Below are 26737 nucleotides of genomic sequence, written 5' to 3'. Positions count from 1 at the left end.
ATTACTGAAATTGAAGTAAGGTTTAAACAAAAATATTTGTGGATCAGACAGGATCATATGATGGCTGCTGCAATGAAATTAATATATACAACAGAACAGTAATATTTAATGACCATAAAGACACATTCACACAAGTAAAAGAAATTATCTGATTTCACAGTAGAGAGAGAGAGAGAGAGAGAGAGAGAGAGAGAGAGAGAGTTTTGACCTTGAATCAATGAAAGAAACAAGTGAACAAATGTTTTCTTAGTTTGTTTATGATTTTTGACATTTGTAGCACCTCAACCCAATTCTGCCAATTTCATTATCCACTCACCCTGTAATCTAAGCTAAGCTGCCTTTGCTCAACAATTAAATGGAAATTCAAAAAACTTATCTTATGTTTATCGCACAAATATCTTCTAAATTATCAATTCTAATAAGATAATGTAATAGGCCAAGTTTAACACTAGTAAATATTGTCTCTTTAGACTTTTCCTTTCGAACTCCTCATTTTAAAAATGGTCCATTAGCGAGATGTTTCCTCACCCTAATACAGAATGATTCGTACTTCTCTCCAACCGAATATAATGATCTCACAGTGGAGACGGGATGGGACCTGTAACTCATGAGACTTGTAACTCAGAGGATTAGAGCATGTGGTTACAAACCATGGTGTCGGGGTTCAAATCCCTCCTCGTTCACAACGGGCTAAAAAGGGAAGGACTTTTCCCTCTCTGGGGGTAGGAAAATCATGATCGGGATAGCGGACCCAAAGCTATGGAACTTGGGTGTGGGTCTTTTGTGGAAATGGAATGACCTTATCTTTTTATTTTTTCTTTTTCATTAATCCTCTTCAACTGAATCGATGTGAGATCTCACAATCTACCCCATTACAAAGAATGATTCGTTCTTCTCTCCAACGAAATCGATGTGGGATCTCACAATCCACCTACCTATGGGGCCCAGCGTTGTTTCCTTCTCTAATTGATGTGGGTCCTCCAATCCACCCCCTTCAGAAATTAGCCTCCTCGTTGGCACATTACCCATTGTCGAGCTCTGATATCAACGGTAAGGGTCCAAGCCTATTGCTAACAGATATTGTCCTCTTTGAGATCTCTTTTTCAAATTTTCCCTCAAGACTTTTAAATCGGACTTCTAGGGAGAGATGTCCACCTCCGGTAAAAGGGAACTCACTCACGGTTTCATGTAGGTGGGCTCTAGCTACGCTACTCTGAACCTTCATTGACCTCTAAGGTGTTAATGCAAGGCATTTCTTAAAAATATTCACTTTTTACACCTCACATGCATACACCTTCCTTGCCACTACAAAATTAATGCAATGGGTAAAAATGATATTCTTTTTACCCATTTGATATGAAAAAGAATGGACACTAACAACAAATATTATGAATCATAGGAACTTTTGGGTCATTATGAAATATGAAAACTAGTGAACAGATATTCTTGGAAATTTGGAAAAAGTACGACAGAGAATAATATATGATGAGAACATATTAAATCATGCATGTAATCAATCTTAAATGTAACAAAACTCCACAAATGGAACATTATCACAGGTGACAAAAGAGGTTCCAGTGAAAATTTTGGTTCCAAAGAACAGAAATTGTCTAACCTCAAATAGAAAAATTGTGGAAGGACAGAGAATTGTTTACCTTAGAACATTTCTGTTGAAGGGTGAATCCAAATTAACCGTCTGGAATAGTTGAAAGTGTTGATGGTCCCCGGGAATTGGTTCCTTTTGTTCTTGATGTTCATCTTTTTTTCCCCTTCCACGCTGAGAATCATATCCTGTTTTTACTCTGAAGAATATTCCACAAACAGATCTCAGATCTTAACAGCACATCATTCCGTAACACAAAATTCAGAAATATGCAAAAGGAGATTACACGTTTCCTTTTTTTTCTTCACAGAAAAATGAACATTCAAACAAAAAACACTTTTCTTACACAAAACGCAACCTCAAAAAGTGACAAAAGAACGAAGTGTGATTTAACATGGCCAACATTTGTCGTGAATTCGAAGTGAGAATTACAGAAATCTGTGCTCAATTATGGATGCACGACATAACACAGCTTTGAGTTCATGAAAGAAAATGATAAAAGAAGGACGGCGGCGGCGGCGGCGGCGGCGGCGGCGGTTTCCTTTCTATGGGTGTGTGTGTGTGTGTGTGCAGTGTGCATTTACTGAAAAGATTTAGTTCCGGAGCTTCTTTTGTGGAGATGGAAGCTGTACAAAAAGAAGAAACTAACAGAGTTTTCCAAAAGGATAGAGTTCCATGAAATCCGAGATAATCCAGATCCCGGCGTGTCTTAGCATGAAGTTAGCTGGTTTTTCATGGCTTCAGACGAATCCACTGGTATCGTCCTTCCAATGGCACATCCATCACTATATCGAAGTTGTACCTGCACAAGATGAAGGCCAAAAGGTAAAATCAATTAAAGAAGAAGAAGAAGAAGAACAAGTTCAATTAGGTTTTGATTCGACTAAATTCGCCGAATCAGAGATGGTTATCATGCGCATGGAAAAATTGTACTCACTTCTCTGAGAAGCGCTTCTGCTCGTACTTCTCCGCCTCGGCGAAGAAATCTTCAATCTCAAAAATCGGCGGCGTCTTCATCGGACGATCAGTTCGCTTCTGTTTCTCAGTCAAGAAGCTCTTCGCTAGTGTGTCCATTACGTCGGATTCTCCGTGGAGATCGCTCGTTGGAGTGCTTTCTCTGAAGAGATTCAGATTAAAACGGACATTAAATATCAAACAGAGTGAGAAATAGCGAAAGAGAAGAAGACTAAGCGTTTAGGAATCCGTTTCGTTAGGGGAATTTGAAGGAATAGTGAAGTGCAATGAACCTTTGAATGCCGTTAACGCGAGTCGACTCTACGGTTTCGAAGCTCTTGGTCGGCTGCAATGGCGCATTGAACATAAATGTCAATAAATACGATTCAAAATACATACAAATTCAAAATCTAAACAGACATTTCGTAGAAACAGTCGTTAGTTTAAAAGGAGTAAAATAGAATTGAATAGAACAACGAAGGAACGAACAAATCACGAACTGTTCATTACAGGAAAAAAATTGCAGGAAAGAGTCAGGGTTATATGAAGAACAAATTCATCTGAATTCATTTTCAACGGAAATTTTAGAATGCAAGACTGATGAACCGGTTAAATCTAATAATCATTTTCTTGTTCTACTCCATTTTCTCGCAATCCAAAACAGAGGAACTCGAAATTAAATTCCAAACTAAAAAAACAAAGAACCAACTAAAAGCAAAGAGAGAAGTACACTCCTCAACCAAGAATTCGGAATTAACCTCCAGATCTTCGAATTTCACGGCGTCCTTCAGGCCGGTGGCCTTGCCGCAGTCGTTACCGGAGCTACAAGAAACAGGAAACTGATCCGCTGAAAAACCATCACTCATCTCACCTCCGGCGACAACGCCAACGGAATTCCTCTTCTCCAAGCGCGAGACAGACGTCGTCGCATTCTCCAACCACAAACAACCGTCGCTTAAGTCAGACTGAGACGTCGACGGCCTCAACCTCTCCGGCGAACCGGCAATTCTCCTCCTCTTAGACATCCAACCAGCATTACTCGCCGCCGTCCTCACCATAACTCGCTTACAATCACCCATCGCCTCTCCACCTCCACCTCAAACTCTGCTTTCATTGCCGCTCCCAAACCATCTCTAGAGAGAGAAAAAAAAACTAGAGCGAGAGAAGTCTCATGGATGAGCTATCCGTGAGGAAGAAGGGAAAAGGTAGTTGCCGCTTACGAAGGTAACCGGCGACGGCGACGGTGACGGAGAGACGGCAATGTTGTTTGAACGGTTGAGATTCGTCAATCGTCGAAGCGCGATTTCTAGTTTGTTTATTGCTTCTAACGAAGTCGTTGCGAAGATTTTGGGCAGCTTTTGGAAATACGAATCCTCCAACTTCTTCATAATCATAACAATTTCAACCCTTTTATTTATTTATTTATTTATTATTATTATTATTTTAATTTAAAAAAATTATTTTCTATCCATTTGGTTTGTTTTTTAAGTAAAAAAAATAATTATAAATGTTAATTTTAGCTTACAAGGCAAGAATAAATCAAAAGTCTTATCTAATTATCTTATAATTAGTTGCTTTTAGAAGTAAGAGTTTTTGAAGTGTCATTCAGAATAACCAGACTAATCGACTTGTAATACAGTGATTTATGCGTTTAGACCTTTGTTAACGAATTCGAAGAGAAATTTTGTGAATGTAAATAAATTATTTTGTATTTGATTATTTTAAGGATATGGTTGGTTGGAGTGGCGACTTATGAATTTGGGTTTTCGAACTAATCTGTTCTTCTTTTCTATTCCTCGGTAAGCTTCTTGGTACGTGTCGACAGACTTGTAATGGAATGGTTGGGAGGCATCTACCTCATCTTGACCACAAGGAGAGGTTCACCTGATTCAGACAGTTTATTGGATCTCTTTGATACGAATACGATAACAATTGTTCATGTCAGAAATTTTGATTCTTTATGTAATTACAATAAAATTGGTATAATGGTTGACCACATTTAACGGTAAAATTCTTAAAAAATTTATATTAAATATATTGTAATATACAATCTATTCCTTTATTCTTTTAAAATTATAAATTATTCTGCCCTCCCTCTCAAAATTCTATTCTCGCATCTTCACTCTCATGCATTAGTCGTACCCACTTCTTATTGACTCTCACTCTCGATGTTGTCCTCTCTTACTACTCACCTCCCTCCTCGTGCACGCCTCATGTTTATCTCCCTTTGGCCGACGTCTATTGCATCAACGACAACAACCTCCAACAAGCACAACAACATCATTCGTCCACACTCTAGCGATTTGAGGAAAGCGGCTCCTTCTCTAATCATCTCATTACAGGTCAACACAACATCATCTATCATGTCCGCACCTTATCTAGATCGCACCATTGACAGTGCTCCTTTCACTCCTTTCTCATATATATAGATTTTGGTATTGAGTTAAACAAGTCGATGAGTTCTAAGCAACATACGTACAGTGACAGATTTTAGAATGTCCAAGTCATTAAAAAAGTCACGACCATTAGCATTTGAATGAATTTCTCTCAAGCTTTTAGAACTCAGCTCCTTCGTTAATGTAATAAACATGATCGAGGGTACATCCTTTATAAGGATGTATAAACAACTATCTAAATCAATATACATATTGTTTTAAAAAAAATAAATTCTATTTAAGATACCACTTAATCAAATTAATCTTCGATATTAATCATACAATAAATAAATAAAATTAAAAAAAACATCATACAATGTAAAAACTCACACATAAATGTCATATGATTGCATGTATATAAAAAGCACTCCTTAATCAAATAGTTAAAATATATTTAAATTACAATTTTATTTTCTATTCCCAACCTTAATTCCAATAAAATAATTCCAACATGACAACCTTAATTCCAACATGACAACATAGGAAGGAATCTAGGAAGTCACAGTATATTTAACTTCACTTCTAAATCATTAATCATTAAGATGATTTTCATGACTAACCTAATGGTGGTTAAATGAGTGTAATCACAAATAACTTATCCACTTCAATAATGGTTGCTTCATCAAATCTTATTATTGTCGGGTATGAATAATGGTTGCTTCATCAAATCTTATTATTGTCGGGTAAGGGTGCACAAAACAACAATTCTATTTAAATTTATCCGTCAAGTGTTGCTACACTGTTAAAGTTTCAGTGCCTACATAGGCAAGTGGAAGAGTGTCGTTGCCCAAAAAAAAAAAAAAAACTCTTAGATTTAGGCTCTTGAACTCATTTTTTAGTTCTTGACTTTCTTATGTCATAGACCCAAACTACATTCGAAAGCAGCACCTTTCCCTTTTCCAAATTCTCATAATAATAAGGGAAGTTTTCAGTATCCTCTCCTTTACAATCGAGCAGCTTTACCCCTCTCGTTTACGAAGTCATGAGTTCATAATGCATGGGTGTGCAAGCCATGTTTGTTGTCGCCCGTTACTAACGGTCGATGTGGTCTACCAAAAGAGGGGACAAATGCAACGACAAGAAAGATAGGAAAGACGAGGGAGAAAACGAAAAAAAATATTTTTTTAATAAACACAATCGTCAACCTTCCGCTAGTACTTAGCCACGATTCGGACGAAGAGACCAAAATGCAACTAAATCCGAAACTCGATGGCTAAATTGTTGAGAACAAAAACTCAAAAGATTTAAATGAGAGCAGAGAAAACCAGATAAACAATGAGAGCAAGTGAATGGAGAAGACGCAAGAATTAAATACATCACCATTTCTTCTGCTAACGCAACATTTAAGACTACAAAAAATTAACCCTTTTCAACCATCAAATCCCCATTTCCGTACACAAAAATTACTTCCCGCTGCTCAAATATTAACTTTTTTATCTCCTCCTATTCAATTTTTACTGAAATAGTGTAAAGTTTTGTTGTTCATGCCAACCAGTATTGGAAAAATGATATCAATATGGCTGGGTACCTATTTTTTTTCTCTCCTTCTCTGAATCTGTTTTGTTTCTCCTCTTTGTTGGTAGATTTTGGAAGTGGGGTTTTGCTGCAATGCAGCTTGAAGGGTATCTTAGAGGGCTTTCTTCACCTGGAAAAAGCTCGGGCGTTCATCGTGTGCAACTTTGACATCTTCGGGAGATGCAACAGAAACTACCACGCCTTTGTTTCTGACTGCCTCGAGCGCGTCAGCAAAGTTCTTGAAGTCCTTCAAGCTGTTAGAAGAGATATGGACATAAATTGTCACGAGTATTGCAAAAGAGTACAGAATCAGTCCGTGTAATTGAATACAAGATATCTGACATATACAAAGTAATTGCATTCATTAATTCTGTCCTTTAACTATTCTCTCAAGACCATCTTTCTTATGGTAAATAATGGATGAAGCAACCAGCTAGTAACTTCAAAAAACATGAAGTTAAACAATGTGTACGCACGAATCCTTTGTATTACAATTTCCGTCTACATTTTTTTTAATACCTATTCTACTATGCTTGTCAATGGACCGACTTACGATGGATAAGATGTGAGATCCCATATTAGTTAGGGAGGAGAACGGAGCATTATTTATAAGGGTGTGGAAGTCTCTCCCTAGCAGACGCATTTTAAAAACCTTGAGAAGAAGCCCGAAAGGGAAAATCCAAAGAGGAAAATATCTACTAGCGGTGGGCTTGGGCTGTAACAAACGGCATTAGAGCTAGACATCGGGCGATGTGCCAGCGAGGAGGTTGAGCCCTGAAGGGAGGTGGACACGGGCAGTGTGCCAGCAAGGACGTTGGGCCTCGAAGGCAGGTCCCACATCGATCGGAGAAGGGAACGAGTGCCAGTGAGGACGCTAGGCTCCGAAGGGGGGTGGATTGCAAGATCCCATATCGGTTGTGGAGGAAAACGAAGCATTCTTTATAAGGGTGTGGAAACCTCTCCCTAGCAGATGCATTTTAAAAACCTTGAAGGGAAGCCCGAAAAGGAAAGCCCAAAGAGTCCAGTATCTGCTAGTGGTGGGCTTGGGCTTGGGCTGTTACATAAGATGTATCGACTTTAATCTTCCATTTTAGTTACCAAATTTATTTGCATTGGATCTTAGTTTGTATGTGACTATTCTACCCCTTGTCGTTAATTTTTTAATAGAAATAATCAGATAATAAAACCCAGAAACAGTATTGAAAGATAATTCAAAGAACTTGGAAAGGTCTCCCCTTTGAACAAGGGAGCCTTACACACTCTTCTAAACTAAATGGCAGATTCAGTTTGTGAGCAACAATTTTTCTACTAGCATCCTCTCCGATTAAAAGTAAACTCAGGCTATATAAGTCCTCAATACAACTCAAGTTAGCAGATAGTCTTTTTTAGGCTCTCTTTCGGGCTTCTCAAAGTTTTTAAAACGTGTCTACTAGGGAGAGGTTTCCACAACCTTGTAAAGAATGCTTCGTTTCCCTCTCCAACCGATGTGAGATCTCATATTAAGATTCCTAGAAATTAAGAAGCCGTACTTGCTCCTCAAACGCCCCTTGAAGAATGTGACCTACATGAGTATATTTGGGCAGTAGACTTGCTTAGACTTTAGAGGACTAACGAACTTGATGGAAAATTCCACACCCCTTATTTGATTCCAACGACAAGGATTATATTTTCTGTCCTAAACTCAATTTTAACAATATAATTTAACAGAAATTCCTCAAAAAAATGGATCCAAAAAGAAACGATCATTAATAAATATATAAAAGAGAAAACGTTTAGTCCTAGAGGTATTCAAAGTTTAGTCCTAGACTATTTATGACTCGCAAATTCCGGTTGACAAACAAGAGTTGTAAAAAGCTCTAACGCGCAGCTTGGCTAAAGATCGACTATCTTCATTGGCACGACAAATTAAAAGAATTTCGAAGTCAAAATAATGCCAAACTCATCATACTTCAGCACAGCCAATCAGTTTTTCTGACTTTAACACCTTACTTCCTAAAATGAACATTAGACAGTAGAGTCATTTTTTACCTGGTTGATAAAATCTCTTCCCTTCTCCTTTGCCTTTCTTCTTCTGTAATTCCCAATAAATGCCGCAACAAGCTGAAGAGAAAAAAAAGAAAAAAAAGAAAAAAAAAATAAAGACGGTAAATATAATTCGAACAGAATGATCATATAAAAGAGAGTGTGAAAACTTTTCCCTAGTAGACGCGTTTTAAAGCCTTGAGGGGAAGCCCGAAAAGGAAAGTCCAAAGAGGACAATATTTGCTAGCGGTGGGCCTGGACCGTTACAAATGGTATCAAAGCCAGACACCGAGCGATGTGCTAGCGAAGAGGCTGTTCCTCGAAGGGGGGTAGACATGAGGCAGTGTGCCAGTAAAAAAACGTTGGGCCTCGAAGGGGGGTGAATTTTGTGACGGTCCCACATTGATTGGAGAAAGGAACGAGTGCCAGCGAGGAAGCTGGCCCCTGAAGGGGGGTGGATTGTGATATCCCACCTTGGTTGGGGAGGAGAGCGAAACACTCTTTATAAGGGTGTGGAAACCTTTCCCTAGCAGATGCGTTTTAAAGCCTTGAGGGGAAGCCCGAAAGGGAAAGCCCAGAGAGGACAATATCTACTAGTGGGGATTTGGGCATGTGGCGTTACAGAGATAGACAAAAAGGAACATTTCTTTCTATTTTTCGCAAGTTCCATCTTTTCTCTTATGATATATTTTTTAAAATATAAGTTCTTGTTATCTAAATATAACAAAATCTTGGATGCGAGGTTTGAAGGCGAAAACTTAGCCAAGGACATTTAGAATTAACTAAACGATGCATTGCAAAGAACAGGCTGATTGTAGAATGAGAAGAAATAGGTAGGGGGTGCACCATACCTACTGTAACCTTTAGCATCAGGAAGCTGGTATGAATCAACATCTCCAATGGTTCCAATTATGGTTTTTGCTAGAGTATCTCCATCCAATTCCAATTCACGTAGAAAATCGACAGTTCCATCATATACATCAAGCGTCTTTAACAAATTCGGGTCACGATAAGATAAAAAGGAGAACACTCCTGCCAATGCAATTCAAATAGGGAAGATTATCAATTGGTATTTAATGAAATGCCAAAAGAGGGTAGCACAATCCTGTACCTGAATGAGTATCAAAATCACAAAACCCTCCATAAGCACCTCCACTTACTCTAACACGATCCCACAGCCAAGTATTACTAATGAACTTTGTTATAACATAGGCACTTCCATTAAGTTCATAGCCCGTTTCATATATGTTAGCTGCTTTTCCAACATAATTAACCTGGAGGAGGTAGCTATTAAGAAATAGTTGAGGAATAAAATGTGCAAAAATTGATATAAGCGTGCTCTAACCTGAGTCGGTACCACAATGGCTTCATTATCTGAAGAAAGCCGGGCATTCCAAGTGCTTCTTTGAATGAGAGGCTGGTTAGGAAGCAAATCAAGAAATTTTCCAATGAACTTCTCCGATTTCATGAGATTTTTTCCATCAGCAGTAATGTTGACGAGGCAATTTTTCCTTGAAAGTAAGGATTGGCGGATTTCCTCAAGTGACGAAGAAATTTCAGCCCAGTTTTGATCAACTTTCTCTTCAAGAGTTTGTAGGAATTCCAGATAACTATATACAATGAACAAAACAAGAACAGGAGGTTGAAATCATTTAGCTTTACGCACGAGAGACAGTCATTTCAACCATATAGCACCAAAAAAGACGAAAAAAAAAACCCCCCATGAAAATATAAAAAAATCCAAACCTGAGACCAGCCATTTGTTCAGAGATCCACCCTGCACTGGTCAATTTTGCATTCATCCTAGCAGCAGCAATTGCATGACCGCTACCTCTTAACCGATTCTGATAGATATCATATATACATTATACTTTACATTTCACAATTGTCGGTATGGGCATTTTAATCATTCATTTATTTAATGTACCTCCATTTCAGATTTGCTCTGAGATACAAACTGTTTAAAACGTTGCTGATCTGTAAACTGTACTTCTTGAAGAATGCAGTTCATCTACAGCATAGAAAGAAATGAACTCATTATATCAGGAAGCAGCTCACCTTGAATTGTAAATTAAAAATCAATACTAAAGAAAAATGGCTCAACTCCAACATAGTAAAAAACTGCACACTGTTGAAATGTAAAATAAAAGAACAAATTTGTTTGCAGATGCCATTCCACACATGTTTTGAAGTCATATTAACATACCAGGTTGAATAAGTCTTCAGCACACCCTGACATAGCCTTGCCTCTGACAATCATATGAGTACATGCCTTGTCCTCGCCACGTATAGATGATGTAAATGGATAAACTGATATCCCACCAGTTTTTCTTCCAATTAACTGATTAAGTTGCACAAAACTCAAGTCTTTTGTGCCCATCTCTAACAATGATTGACTGACAAAGAATATTTGGAGGTCAAAAACAAAGGAACGTTGTGATTCGGATTAAACCACTCCAAAATTCTAACAAATGCTCAAGACCAGCTATATTTAAATGATTGATATCATCTATTAGACAATTGATAACCGAAAGCAGAGAGGAGCTAGTTTAAAACATTTATATATATTTTAACATTAATGGAGCACAAACAGAGTGCTCTGTTTATAATTTCTTTGTGACAGCAATTAAATAATTATTTCCCTCTTATTGATATAAATATAATGTGTTTCCCAAAGTCACAAGCTCAAAGATGAAAATTCTTTTATCCTGGGCTTTGATTTTGAACCTCTTGCTACAATTGCAATATTTATATGAAGCTCTATTTTGAGGAGAAACCTGCAGTATCTAAATTTGAAGTTCTCTTATATTTTTCTTTGATCCTTGCAACGGTTCTGCATTGGGTTCTTATGACCTTTCATTGCCTGTAAAACTCCTCCCTATGTTGGACTAGCTTACAAGATTTGAAGTTCAAATTGTTGATATCTATGTAAAACCTAGACTTGGTTATATCTATATTGTTACCTAATATCTAGGGATTTAATTAGTCTTTCTTTATTATAAAAGGCACATGTATCTCTCTAAAAATCAAAAAGTGTGAGCAAGATAATTTATACTAACAACATGGTATCAGAGTCATTCTATTTTGGGAGGTGTGATTAATCGGTGCAGCCTTCGTAGCTACCGATCTTCCACCTTGACCAAATTTATTCAGAGCCTTCATAATTACTGATCTTCCACCTTAATAAAATTTATTCAGAGCCTTCATAACTACTGATCTTCCACCTTAACAAAATTTATTCAGCGCCTACATAGCTACCATTGAAGTCGTGTCTTGACGTTGAAGTCGTGGGATCAATATTGCACATAATCCTATCCGGTCCAAGTTGGGAATGGATGATATCTATTTCGCAGCTTGGGGGAAGTGTTGAAGGAATGACCTTGTATCTATGTAAATCCTAGCCTTAATTATATCTATATTGTTACCTAATACCTAGGGATTTAGTTAGCCTTTCTTTATTATAAAAAGCACATGTACCTCTTTGAAAATTAAGAAAGATGAGCAAGATCATTTATACTTGCTACACAAACTTTGGGTGATCTCTTTGTGCAGCATCTTCTAGCAAAATGCCCTAAAAAGGCCTAAATAATGTTTCTCACATCTGCCCTTTGAATTCCCTGAAGTGATCTCATAAATTAATAATTGCAACTTTGAGGATGCATCCTCGAACTCTTTAGTCATTGACCTTTTGTGAGATTCAAATTTAGAAATGCAAATGAAAAGTTATTGGTCAATTCGAGCATAATTTAATAGATAAGACACTGATTACTTTCCTCATGCCCGAAAATTTAAGCTATCAGCAATGACAAACAAACTAATGAAGTTCCACCGCTTACCAAAATAAAGGTACCAAAGGAAGAAGCTCCTGCTTCAGTGAACTCATATCAAAAACAGCTTCAGAATAAAGAACGTCATTTGTGAAGAGTTCATGTTGTAAAACGGTTACTCCATTGACATTCCCAATCTACAGGTAAGATTATATTAAAGACAGAGAGATTAGAAACTAAACCATAATGCAGAGTATCCACTGAACTCAAATATGGATTGATGTGGTCACCTCAGTTGGAACACGAATAGGTTCTTTAGGAATATCTTCAAGGCAAAGGCATGGAACACATTTTAAAGCTTCCGGTGGATCCGGTGTTTCCTGCTTCAGCCGTAATTCCTGTGTAGCACGTGCCAGTTCAACAAGATCTTCCTCAGTCATGCTTTCTTTAACTTTCTGCAAGATTTCTTTTTCAGCTGCTTCGTCACGAGAAGTTTTCTCTGGATCAGGCTGTCAAATAATAAACTAATAAAATCAAATGTAACAATATAGTGAATTAAATTCTGAGGGAAAAAATCGAGTAGATTTTACCTGCATCTCAATAGTTACTCGATGAGCATTGTTCAAGATGAATTTCTCTATCAACGGAGAAAAAACCGCTTGGGGTCCTTCCGCAGCTATTCTGGCTTTCAAGGCCTTCAGAGGTTCTTCGTACTTCAATGGTTCAAACGGATCCATATCATATATCCATTTACCCTGTTAATTTTAGTTTAAAAGAATTATAAACCAACAAACTTCAAAAATGAATTTGATGATTAAAATAGGAAATAAACAGAGATGATTATAAGCTTACAACGGATCGAAGCATAAGTGACAAGCCTCGAGGGAAAGATCCAGTGTTATTTTCCCGCAGGGAAAACTCAATGGTATTCATGGAAGCCTCTACTGCATCATTGTCGAAACCTTCCTCTGCTAATTTCTTAAAGGTACTTAGAATTAATTCTTCTACTTTTGGAATGTCATCATCCAAAACACCCTTCAATCCAAGACTAAACTGTGGTTGTAAGAGCTCATCTTCAATCCCACCACCAACAATGGCATCTCCTAGACCACTCTCCAGTAAGATTTTCCTCATGGGAGAAGCAGGAGTTCCCAGCATAAGATGGTCCAAAAACCCAAGGGCAAGCTCAGTTTCCAAGTCCAAGGGCTTTTCGGAAAGTAACCAATTAACGGAGACCATATGCATTTTCTTCAAATCACCTCCATCACCAGAAGGATACTTCTCAACAATCCTAACCGGCTCTGAGAATAGCCTTTGTTGCTCAATCTTAGACTGGTTGGAAACTGGACTTGCATCAAACATATCTAGATATTCTGTGATGGAGGCAGAGAGGTCACTAAACTAGTCAGAGATTGATAAAATACAAATCCAATAACAAAAAAAAGGGTCAAATACAGCATCCACGTTAACCTTAGTTTTAATTTATAGTTCCCCTACTTCTTAATGGACACTATTGCCAATAATAAAGAGTAGTAAACATCAATTGTAACAAATTTATAGTGATTGCAGTCCTAAAGGAGTTACAAAAATCAAACAAACATTATTAGTACCCTCCAAAACACAATTAGCCCAATCCTGCTTTATGCATCTCAATCAAAATAGGCATTAAAACTCGACCCAAATTCATGTTTATCAATTAATATGACATGTTGAGCTTTAAAAAAATATCATTTAATGTCACATACTAAAAAAAAGGAAAAAGAAAACCTTGTCACATTGGATCTACTTTATTCCTCAAAACGGCAAGGACGTCTAATAAATTTTAATCAAATTATACATATGAAAATGAGAAACATTGGGACCGTATCAAAAGTAAGGTTAATACATAAGATTAACATTGTAACTAACCAAGAAAAATTCTCATATCATTAGACAAGATAAGAAAAGATCAACATGAATGAATGAAAATGAATTTTCTTTAAAAAAAATTGTGTTATTGTTTCAAATTAATGAGAGCTTTGTGTGTATGAGCGCATGTAGGTATCACACTATGTTTACGCATTTATTAAAAAGAAAAACTAGATTTCATTGAAGGAAAGAAATATTCATGCTTTTTGGCAAGAAATAGATTTACTGGAAGCAGGAAATATTTAAAGGAAAAAGTGTCAACAATAACTATAACGATATGTGTTTCAAAAATATATATATATATATATATATATATATATATATATACTCGATGACGCGAAATCGCGTGATTTCCGGCGAGGCATAGAAACGTATTACTTTCCTTGAGTTCCCCACACTTAAATCCTAGGGTATCTAAATAGTCGCTCTTTTACTATGATTGTCATTGTCCACGGAGTCCTTGCGCTCTGGACCTCGTCCTCTTCCACCCATTCCTCTACCCCTAACTAGGGGTCGTCCCCTAATACCTCCTCCTCGAGTTCTAGGTGACATATCTCTACAAAGCACGTAACTGCTAAGTCACATACTTGTCTATTAAGTTCTATAACATTCATAACAATACAAGCGAAAATGCATACAATCATAGCTTTCACATAGTCATCCCATAGCACATGTCATATCATGAATCCTGCTAACGCGTCATACTTTACCAAGCTCAAGTTAACCTGCTGCATACACCAATGACTAAACAATTTTAATTCTTAACAAGACATACCCGACAGCAACGGTGTGTTCACTAGAGGACCATGGAAGTACATTAGACCTACATCGTAAGCCAGTCTACAAGATCTATAACTTAGGGCTCTGATACCAACTGTAACGCCCCTAATTTTTCTTAACCTAATTAGTGACGTTACCTTGCATGCATAAGACATAATGCGGAAGCTCATATAAAATAACTTTGAAAATAACGGCATGGTCTTACATAAGTAGTTTAAAACACAAAATTCAACCTAACTCAGGAAATTATTCGACAACTAAAACCAGAGAAATTAAATGCAAACGTTTATTATTCAAGATAAAACTTAACAGAAACATCTACTATCCTATAAAGCCCCCATTCCAACTTCCATGGTCTTCACAACGTCAGCACGTGGCTTGAGTATTTTATGAAATACTCAGTAAGTCACCCACTGTTGAGGTTAGGCATACAATACACATACAAAACACATGTAAATCACGTGCAAAACTTGAGTGGGACCTATCTTTCATTCACTTTACATGGCCTTAGGCCCTTGCTTTATTTGGGCAGGGTAGATGTGGAGAACTTCTCCACACACGGCCCATGTATGTATACATGGGCCCACCATAGCGAGCATAGTGTCGAACGTACGCATCCGTACCATTATAACATAACGGGAAAGTATCCCTATACACATGACACACAAACATGCATGATGTCTCATGACTTACCTTACATGGCATAATACATAGTTGCATAATATTTCAACTACAAGTTTGCACTTCATAAAAAACCTGAGTTTCAAGTACTACATTAAAATAAAAACAACGATGGACAAGAAAAGTTAATTGCCTTTATTTTAAAAAGAAAACATAAATATTATTTTCTATTAATTACCTTTGAGGACGCGTAGACGTTCAACTGGACTATCATCTCCATAAAACCAGATCCTTGCATTTCCTGGGTGGTAAAACTTACGGTGAAATTCCTGCAGACCCGAAGAATAAGAAAACACAAAACAGAGAACATATAACTTAAAAGATCAACCAAACAGTAGTGAAAGAAATATGTGCGGTCAGAAATAAGGTTTATAGTTTAACTTCAATGTGAAATGTATCATACATATGTAAATGCACATTATTGAAGAGAGAGTCCAATCCTATTGGAATTTTAATCAACATATAAATTATCCTTGAATTTCGAATCTATAAAGCTAACTGAACGAACAAGTACACTAAATATTTGGTTCGTGAAAAAGAATAATTAGGGATTGATAAAATCCTACTCCAACTAAAAGATAAAAGATAACAAAAAAAAATCAACACCCTTGGAACTGGAAATCCTCACAGTCGCCCTTGCTTTTCATACGGCTTAATGAACGGTATAAAGTTAAATTAAATTTCTTGATAAAAGTACTTCATATTCCTTAAAAAGAATACTTCATACTAAAATTAAAATAAATTATTTCTAATGAAAAATTAATTAACTTAAAATGCCAATGTCCATTAATAACATAGGCTTTGTGATGCCCATCTTCCCTCATTCCATTACTGGATACCAAAAGCTTCTTTAATTACAAGTCTACAGATAATTGAGAGGATAATAAATAAATGAGGTCATCAATCAGCATAACATTTATGAAGAACGGATTATTCTGCAGTTCTCTCTTACGTAGTACATTTGAAAGTAAAATTTTAAGTAGTTCGTACTATATTGTTCTTATATAAAATCTTATTTTACTCATCAAGATAAATATGTGCTTTATGCACACACATGCATAAATGAATGGGGAGAGGAAGAGAAAATAAACCTAAAAAGATTAAAATAACCAGCTTTTAACAAAGAACATGCACAAGACAACATGAATTCAACCCACAGGCCACATGAAAAGCATTTACCAAAAAAGATCTAGCCTCAGGATTTACATTTTTCAAGCTGTTATCCAGGCAAGCGTTTTTAAAAGCTCCCATCTATTATAATTCCTTTGTTCTTTCCGGTATTTTATTTTAGAATCTCAAAATGTATTCTGTAATCAATTCCAATAAAAGAATGCTAAGAAAATAACCTTGAATTCCTCGAATGTAAGCTTGGGAATAACTCGTGGATCGCCTCCACTGTCAACTCCATATGCATTGTCCGGGAAAAGAGCCTGCAAAACTTTAATCAATGAACAACCAGTGACATATACAACCAGGGACTTATTAAATGTACTCCTATGCATTGAAAATGATTCTTTTTTTTTTTTTTTTTTTTTTTTTTTTTTNACCCAACACTCAAATATTTTGTGGCTCTTGTTCTGGGAAAGATTGGAGAATTTCCCTTCTTTAAGGGCTCTTCGGTGTCTCAACATTAAAAAAATTATATTGCTTTTGTTCTGGGCAAGATTATAGAGATGTAAAATAGCAGCGATGCAATTAAGCATCAGAAACATGACAAACTGCAAAATGTAGTCTCAATTTCTCTCATCTCCATCTGCCTGAAATCAAGTAGATACTAGCTGGCCAAGCTTTTGAAAGATTTGGTTTATCTATTTCTTATTTCACTTTATGTTTACTTTTGTGTGGTAGTTGAATTTCTGATGGGTAGCATTCTCCATTTATTTCCTATTCCAAATGTCACCATAAAAAATATGTTGTACATGAGCATTATAGAGGTTTGTTCCATTATCCTTGATTACTCGTGGGATTAGAGCCAGTATTCTAACGTTTCTTATCCCTTTTTTTCTTTCTTTTTTCAGCTTTTGATGATGGACTATTTACATAGGCAATGCAAACTCGAATAAAAAAAATTGAATTTTTTTAATCATATAGACGTATAAACTGCATGAGCAAAGGTTCTAGAATTTGGGAGGGGAAAAAGAAAACCAGATTGAGATAAACAACAAAAAGTTCTTGCCTGCTGAGTAACTCGTCCTAAGATATTGTCAGGCTGGGAGTAAACTCCTTTCATTTCATTGAACACCACCCCTAGCATTGAGAAAAGCTTTAGTAAAGAAAACTAATCAACATTCCTCTCATGGCAGTTCAGAGAATACTGCACCATGATGAGTATATGCAACAGGAAATTACCTTTATAAGATATGTCTTCTGATGGATCGTTTAGTTCATAATGCCAACCCTCCTGTTGAAACGTCTTAAAGTCCTCCACACACTTAGGAAAGAAGACCGCGTTCAAGTACACATCAACAAGATTATAAAAATCCTAAAGATTTACAAAGCCATTTTCAGTCAGCTGAAAGCTAAACAATTTTCTCATCTCAACCACAACAATCTTATTTGTAACTCAGCATGTTCACTACTTACCTTTGTATTTGTTGAAGCAACTGGGTAACATGTCCTATCAGGATATGTAAATGCATTTAAGAATGTATGTAAGCTTCCTTTCAATAATTCAACAAATGGCTCCTTCACTGGATACTTCTTTGATCCACACAATACACTGTGTTCTAATATGTGTGGAATTCCAGTCGAATCGTTCCTGCGAAAGAATTATAACTTAGAGACGCATCTCAAAATTTGATTAAATGGAAACAACTAAGAATAACATTACATGTCTTGGTTCTTTCATTTAATAGTTGGTTTTTCCTCAAAAAATTAGCAGCAAGTAATCAAACAGGAAAATCAAAACTAAAGTATACTCACGGTGGTGTACGGAATACAATCCCAAAGACCTTATTCTCATCATCATTTGACACGGACATTACCTCCGCACCAGTCTTCTTATGTCTAAAAAGCACAGCTTTTGATTTGCACTCACCAATAAATTCCTCAGAGACCTTCTCGAATCCAAGCTTCTGAGCAACCTCATATGAAACTTCTGCAAACTCTACACTCAGAAAAACAAAAATCATTAAGTCCACTTATTGCAATCAACCATAGACTCAAGAAACACAAGCAGATTTCCAGCAAGTAATCAAACAGGAAATCAGAATCCAAGTGCGAAAATTCGAAATAGATCGTTTCATGAATTGTGTAAGACACACGGAATCCAAAAACAAAACAGAAAGGAAACTGAAACCTGGAGGGGATTGCGCAGGGGAAGCAGCAACAGCACGCGGAGGCAGGGAGGAGAAATGTTTTCTGAAGTGAAACGAACCAGAAGGCGAGGAAGTAAGCAGTAGTCTCCATCGACGAGGAGGCGGCAATGAGCGTGTGGCGAGGCTGTGACTGAGACGGTGTAATTTCCTCGGAACAAAGGAGGAAGATGGCGATAATGCAGAGCGACACAAGTTGTAAGGTGAACGGAAAAAGATTCTATTGTAAACCAAAGAAGAACAGGTGAGAGAACGAAGGAGAACGGATTTCTCCATTGACGGACTTCGATGAAGGATCAAAGAGAGAGAAATGGAAATGGGGTTTAATGAACTAAGGGCGTGAGGAGAGGTTTAGGAGTGGCGATCAAACTCGTAAAATTACCAGTGAATTTGGTAGAAATTCGTTAAAAGTGATTAGGCTTTGAATTTAATGGTTAAAACGCTTCTAAAATTAAATTTTGAATTTTTAGAAATTATGTTAATAAAATTTTTTATTTTATATATATATATATATAGTTGTCAACTCCTCCCTACCAAAAAAAATTATATATTGTTACTGGTTGTTGTTACTCTCTTGCTTGCATATATAACGTCTCTTTCAAAATCTCTTTTTCGAAAATCTCTTTTTCGAAAATCTCTTTTTCGAAAATCTCTTTCTACCCTCGTTTTCTAAAACTTTCTTCTTAAACCGAGGTAAGAGGTTCGAGTATACGTTGTTTGGCCGTAGGCGGCGTAACGAATTAACTTAGCTCACTTGTTGCTGGAAAGTAAGTACCGCACAATCGCAAGTCTGCTACCATAAGAGTGCAATTGTGACTATATATATATATATATATATATTTTTTTTTTTTTTTTATGAAATATATTGATTGATTAGGTTTTAATTTTTAATAAAGATTATATTGAATAATGAAAACTTTAAAATAACTATTTTTAAAGAATAATAAATGGAAAAAATTAGTTGTATTGCAAAAATAAATGGAGAATTTAGCTAGGATGGTAAATATTGAAATAGATGGAGGGATGAGAATGGGGGAATGTTTCCTGTGATATCTGTAGTCTTGTCCTTGTAGATAGGACATTATACATGTTGTCCATTGTTGATGTTGACTTTCTTAATTCCTCAAACAACCTGGAGATCATCTATTTGTTGGCAATATCTCGTTAATATCAAACAAAAATTTTCGATACAAAATTTGCAGGGTTACATACAACTCACGATACGAATAAACTCACTCACTAATAATCTGAAGAAATCGTTTCTGAGATGAAAGATCAGACATATAAAGCATACTGATCTATCCCAACCTTGTTATGATACGAAATTGTTGAACACTAATTCTCTATAGGAACACTCACTTATTAAGACCCAAAAAAAAAAAAAAAAAAAAAAAAAAAAAAAAAAAAAAAANGCCCAAATGAATTACTGCAAATGAACCCACATCTCAACACACAACTATATACTTTCGGATTGAATTTTTGATGTCTAACCACACTGTTGGGATTAGGGAATGTGCAATTATGAATAGAGACCTATAATTTAAAACCATAGTCTCTCGGGTGGCCTCCAATTTTGACAAATTGAATATATAGTACTTCCCTACACACGACCTACACGTGCGAACGTGGGTCTATTAGGCGAGCTCGCACACCCCTTGACCCTATGTCACAGTCGTACTCTTGCAATAACGGGGTAGCGATTGTGCGACACTTGTTCTAATCAAGCGAATAAGTCAGTCGTGAGAAATTCAAACATCACGGACAACGTTGGCGTATGTTTGGGGCTCAAGTCACATTATGAGAAAAGGTTTAGAAAACGTGAGTGAGGAAATACATTTGAAAACAGTTTGAATAACTGAAGAAAGCAACGTTATATGACTATAAACAAATTAAGAAATATCACGGCTTAAATAACATATAACTCAGGGTAGGAAGAAGTGACAACTAGTCATATCCACATATAGTACATTTTGGGGCATTTTAGTCTCGACGAATGTAGACTTGGTTTTGGTGAACGGTCATATACCCCCATTTGACACAACGTGAAATGGTAAAGGCCTATCTAGGATGAAAGCATGTAAAAGGGGTTTGGAATAGACATGCTACCATGGACAAGCATGACTGTGACATCCTCCCCACTCAATTAGTTGACGTCTCTGTCAACTGACTCGAATAAGCAAGATCAGGACATCTATCGTGCGGCCATAGGCAACACACCTTGGACAAGCATGACTGTGACACCCTACATGGTCGGGCTAGTTGGCTGTAGCCAGACGTCCAGAGGTACAACGACCGTCATGTTCATGCCAAACATGATAGTCGTCGTCATCATCATCATAGTGTACGCGTCCATACTCATCATAAAAGAGGAAGTATCTCGATGTATACGAACATACAATATGCATGAGGTCCTATACTTTTCATTTTAAACCATTCATGTGACACAACCTCATACATTCCTCACATATTATCTTAGGTAACATGCATGCATAAGCTTTCATACATTACATCATTCGTAGCATTACTTAGGGTTTGTGCAGAAAGAAACTCTTCATTGTCATACATGTCTGTCATACATTTCATTGCCAAACATATTCATGTCATAGTGCAACATGATATCTCCTATATATATATCATCGTAACATGACATATCATCATACATCTCATGTCATCATAACATATCACATCATCATAACATATCACATCATCATAACATATCATATCATCATAGCATAACATAACATCATAACACATCATATTAAACACATGACACGTGTAAGGGCCACTAGGTACGTGTCATCACACATGAGAGAACTCTTTCGACCGTGCCAATAGTAGGAACACTTACTTGGTTGACCTAGGTTGAATCTACTATGACCCCTTGATGTTAGTTTAGTGCTCTCTAAAATTTAATTATGTTAAGGAGTCACTAACGTGAATTGGCTCACCTAATTATGCAAAAATAATTTAAACTACTTAAACCTGATTTTGTATAAAATAATTTAAAATTGACACCAAATAATTTAAACGGGCTAAAAAGTAGTCATACTAACCTTAAATACTTCTAAAAAGTTGAAACGGGTAGGAAAGGATCAAAGTGTATCATATCTGAACCGGATCAACAAAAATGTTGGCCTAGAGCCATTAGAAAATATATTCCCCGACTAACTTCAAACCCATTCAAATGGGATGAAAGGAAGCAAGAGACTTTAACACCCACCTTTTCAACATAAACAATGCGGGACAACTTCTTATTATTATTTTTGTTTTCCTTCGATTATTACAACTAGAGGCCAAGCTGAGATTACATAGAATCCTAGACAAGATTAGGCTAAAAAAGTAGGAGCGGCTAGGCCAAAAAGACCTAAAATCCATCTCAACCTAAACCGAGTTGAGTCAAGGTGGGACATCCCAAGACCCAATGAAGTCTGATTCAACTTTCTAATAACCTTGTTCGGAATAAGGGAATGAGAAGTCGAGGTCAACTCTCGTAATAAATAAATTATAAAAACAATATTGAAGGTAACCCAAACTTCATCCTCGCTCTCTAAACCGAAAAGTTGCAACATTTTTACAACTATGACTCAAGTAACGAAGCTAATGTAGCTACACTATACCAAGCGTGTAATTCTTCTTGTTTTGTACGTCGCTTCTTTCTTCTCACAGTTACAATTTCATTGTTGAATCACATGTAGACCGTTTCATTTATTCGAACTTCAGTGTCCATTAACGTTGAAAATAAATAGAATAAGTTCGATTGTGGAATAGATAAGTTTTAAGCGAACATTTTTTTTAAAATAATTAAATTGTTTTGAAAATTGTATTTGTTTTTCATCCATTTTTGTACAACAAATTCCATTTTTTAAAAGAAAATATTTTGAACCAATTATCAAAAAGAAAAATAAATTTTTGAACTTTTTCTAAAAATTTACTTAATTCTTAAAAAGTAAATAACAAATATAAAAAATTTATAATATTAATAGATGATTATCAACTAGATTTTAAATTATTAATGTAAGATAAAAAAATAAAAATAAAAAAAAAGAGTTTAATTTGAATCCCTACATGAATGAGATTTTGATCGAATTATTTTTGAAGAAAGTAATAAATTTTTGGGTGAAATAATAAAATAATAAGAAATAAACAATACATAGAATTAGATATATTTATATATATAAAAAAAAAAAAAAACAGATAACAAACCAAACTGTATATATATTTTTTTGATTGGATAATTCTAAATTAGGAATAATACTCTATTATATTTATTAAGAATTAGACAGTCCAAAATTATTACCATTTAAATATTTATTTATTAATTTTTTTCCCGTAAGATAAATGGAAATGGAAATCGGAATATATTCCTCATCCCATCTTCCTTAATATATATATATATAGATTATGTCGTAGATTTTCTTAATTGTTCAAATTTATTTTATAATATTCAAATTTAAATTTTTATAAATTATATTTATAATTTTTTTAATAAAAATTATATTGAAAAATGAAAATTTTAAAATAATTATTTTTAAAAGAATAATAAATGAGAAAAAGTTATTAGCGGTAAACTTGATCACCCAAAAATAAATGGAGAATGAAATAGGCGGCGGGGATGGAGACAGGAAGACTTTCCCGTCTAGCTCTACCACGAGACATCTTTGATTTACATCTACACACCCTATACAAGAGTGTTAAAAAAAAAAAAAAAAAAAGAAAAAATAATTTTATACTTAATTAGCTCGATTTTATTGAATTAAATTTTAAAGAGTTAGTTTTTTTTTCGAATTATACATACTAATTTTATAATTAATCACCTTTTATATATATATATATATATATATATATATTTAGACAAAACATAATTGTATATCAAATGGAAAAATAGTTGTTATAAAATTACATTAAAAATGTATTATATATCATAATAGAAATAGAAAAAAAAAAGAAACTAATTAATTATAAAAGTAAATAATAATATTTTAAAATTACTTTGAAAACTAATATTAAAAAGCCACCAATCTTAGCTCTCCTTTTGAATTAGAAAAGCAAGGGGAGGAGAGAGAAGCAAAACGCTGTCGTTTAGTGANTAAAAACAATTTGTTTTGAATTAGAAAGGATCCATATCTTTCCCATAACATATTTTATATTATTTTTTTTTATCAATTAATTATGGTTCCAAATTAAATAAAATGCACTAAGTTGCCAATTTAATTTATATTACATTTGAGAAGCATGATCCTCATGCATCACCAGATAAGCTATTATATTAATTAATCTCTCCAATGACTTGGCGCTTACGTGGAATTAATTATTTTATTGCTTTAAATCATTAATTTATGTCCTTAAAATCTATATAAAGTGGAGACAATTACCAATAATATATTTTTACTTCTTTATTTAAAAAATGTCTTTGCGTTGACTCATGGGTATTCTAAATTACAGAAATACCCTCTAGTGTGACATGATGTATAATTTATTATGCTTCGGCTTTGTCTTATCTCTAATATGTTGTGGGTTTCAACTCAATCTTCAACTTGTCAATTTATAACAAATTTTAGTAAAAATTGCTAACAAAAGATTCTTTCAAAATTGGAATATCATTGTACAACTTTCGATATAAAGAAAACATATAAATTCGATAACCGGCTCGAAACAACTTTATCTTTAAGATTTTAGAATCTCGTAAAAATATTAAGTTAGCATAACATTTTATATTGAATAAACACAAAATTATTTATATAAAAAACGAAGATGAGTTGAAGAGATGAGCCAAACTTGCACGCTTGATAGGATCTAAGATAAGACTCTGGTATATCACAATTGCTCTATTGAACGCTCTTGTCGTACACCATGAGAATCATACTATTTATATGGTGGTGTGACCCTATAATTAAACCAACTATTTCAGATATAATGTTGATCTTGGTCATTTATATAGTTCATTACTAGAGAGTTGGCGACCCTTTAATAATTCTCACATAGTATCCTCGTATCATAAACATAAGTGGAATGACACAGTGCCTCAACCAACCACTGAGATATATATGTGACCATGTCAATCTAGAAAGTTCACTATTGGTGATTAGTTGACGAGTCTTTTAATAGTACTCATAAAGTAAATTGATAATAGCAACTACTGAGATACAAAATGAACTCTATCAATACAAATAGTTTGTTACTAGAGGTTTGTTTGTTACCGGAGGTTTGTTGGCAACCCTCTAATAGTCTGTAGTAACCTAATAACATGAACATAAAGAGACACATTGAACATAAAGAGGCACATAATCAGTGTATCATACATAGGGAATGATTAATGCGAACTTTTGACTCCAGGGTATTTTGTTCTGACTCTTCAAGTTTTTATAAGTCTGGGAGCACTCGGGTCTAGACCTCTTGATCGCCACTATGCTCCTAAGGTGTTCAATCTATTGAAGGCTTCCTGGCCTAAGTCATTGTCTAGTTGACCAGCTCTAGCACCCTAATCCTAACTTTGTATTGATAAACACGCTCTATAAAGAGGAACACACAATTAATCACATGGAACTAAACATACTATATTGTGCATATATACAAACTCAACGAGGAGCTAATATCCATTAATCACCGGGAGCATAGATCACAATATCTCATCGTCTATTCTAACACAAGCATTAAAATTGGCATGCATCATAAATTCTCACCTTGTAACGATACGGGAAAAAAAAATTGCACGATTGCCAGCAAAGACGCGCACCCAACTCGGTCTCACCTCCATCCGACACTCCCGCATCGCCAAATTCAACCCACGAAACTCTGCTATCCTCCAGAGAGTCACTTGCAAGGAAAAATCGCAAAACAAATAGAGAAACCGAAAGAGAGAGAGGAGAGATCCGAAACTCCGACAAAACCATACAAGATCAACGCCAAAACCTCCAAGTTCTACCACAAAAGGGATCACTGAAGACCGTACACACGTAAAGGGTAAGTTTTCGCACCCCATTCGTGTCGTTCATCGTCGGAAAGGAGAACACTTTTCTTTTTAAAAAAACCTCATGGATCTGTACCTTTCAGGTGTTTACCATCCATAAAGGCATGTAAGGATTGAAGAGGAAGGAGAAACAACGAGGAATCGAAGAAAAACGGTGGAAAACAAACGTCTGAACGTGTTGGGTTTTATGTCCTAAAACTTATAGTTTGTAAACAAAAATATATTATATTTTCAATAAAGTTATTATTGATGTTTATCCAGTAAAGATTGTTATTGAATAAAGTGAATTTTACGATTATTAATCTAAATTCAATAAACTAAGAACACTCTAACTATAGTATGATTATTTGAACTATATGTAGAGACATAAAGTGTTTCAAGTTCAAGTATATAGTCAAAATGATCTATAGTGGCTGAGTACCTTGTCTTGGGGACATTATGGATGCGGTCCACTTTTGTATATGATATAAACAATGTGATTTTTTATTTTTTTTCCTTTTCCAGTTATGAGAGGAGAGCAGAGTCGCAGAAAGAACAAATAAAAGGAAACAAGATTCTCATCCTCCTCAAATGCCCTTTTACCTTCTTAACAATGGNAGAGCAGAGTCGCAGAAAGAACAAATAAAAGGAAACAAGATTCTCATCCTCCTCAAATGCCCTTTTACCTTCTTAACAATGGCGGACGATCCCTTTCTCTTCACTCAGGTATTTCTTCAATACTCCTTTTAACACTCGTGTTTTCTTATCTTTTTTCTGCGTTTTTAGCGCGTTTTGTTTTTTGTTGTTGTTTT

The 26737-nt window shown here is 35.4% G+C and overlaps 3 protein-coding genes and 1 long non-coding RNA gene across 6 annotated transcripts in view; 1 reads left to right on the top strand and 3 right to left on the bottom strand.

Annotated features, from left to right (window-relative positions):
* Positions 1-1970: 1970 nt before the first annotated feature.
* On the bottom strand, positions 1971-3922 carry LOC111792780 (cyclin-dependent kinase inhibitor 7-like). Its single transcript, XM_023674365.1, has 4 exons — positions 3316-3922; positions 2851-2903; positions 2541-2720; positions 1971-2405 (listed from the first exon to the last, which is right to left on the bottom strand). The coding sequence occupies exons 1-4, from the start codon at positions 3634-3636 to the stop codon at positions 2336-2338; spliced, it is 624 nt and encodes a 207-aa protein (XP_023530133.1). The 5' UTR covers positions 3637-3922; the 3' UTR covers positions 1971-2335.
* A 2356-nt stretch (positions 3923-6278) lies between these two features.
* On the bottom strand, positions 6279-19358 carry LOC111792731 (presequence protease 1, chloroplastic/mitochondrial-like). Its single transcript, XM_023674296.1, has 19 exons — positions 18964-19358; positions 18588-18771; positions 18249-18423; positions 18015-18147; positions 17842-17912; positions 17012-17095; positions 15844-15934; positions 13149-13669; positions 12887-13051; positions 12587-12805; positions 12366-12493; positions 10736-10925; positions 10457-10540; positions 10276-10373; positions 9875-10139; positions 9641-9803; positions 9381-9561; positions 8536-8607; positions 6279-6761 (listed from the first exon to the last, which is right to left on the bottom strand). Exons 1-19 carry the CDS (start codon positions 19253-19255, stop codon positions 6620-6622), a joined length of 3258 nt encoding a protein of 1085 aa, XP_023530064.1. The 5' UTR covers positions 19256-19358; the 3' UTR covers positions 6279-6619.
* Positions 19359-26430: 7072 nt separating this feature from the next.
* Positions 26431-26737, top strand: part of LOC111792765 — a 5001-nt gene continuing 4694 nt past the window's right edge. The window contains exons 1-2 of one of the 3 annotated variants that reach the window (XM_023674345.1): positions 26431-26499; positions 26583-26651. In XM_023674345.1, the coding sequence (XP_023530113.1) occupies positions 26622-26651 (30 nt within the window). In that variant the 5' untranslated portion in view covers positions 26431-26499; positions 26583-26621. Of the gene's footprint in view, positions 26500-26543; positions 26652-26737 lie in introns of those variants that run through there. The other 2 variants (XM_023674346.1, XM_023674344.1) reach the window with 2 other exon arrangements.
* On the bottom strand, positions 26433-26653 carry LOC111792796. The gene is made up of 2 exons (XR_002814849.1): positions 26612-26653; positions 26433-26528 (listed from the first exon to the last, which is right to left on the bottom strand). It is a non-coding gene; the product is annotated as an uncharacterized LOC111792796 (long non-coding RNA).

This window comes from Cucurbita pepo, chromosome LG04 (assembly GCF_002806865.2).
Source record: "Cucurbita pepo subsp. pepo cultivar mu-cu-16 chromosome LG04, ASM280686v2, whole genome shotgun sequence".
Classification (NCBI taxonomy): domain Eukaryota; kingdom Viridiplantae; phylum Streptophyta; class Magnoliopsida; order Cucurbitales; family Cucurbitaceae; genus Cucurbita; species Cucurbita pepo.
The sequence above is the reverse complement of the archived record's forward strand: the minus strand, read 5'-3'. Positions and strand labels throughout refer to the sequence as shown.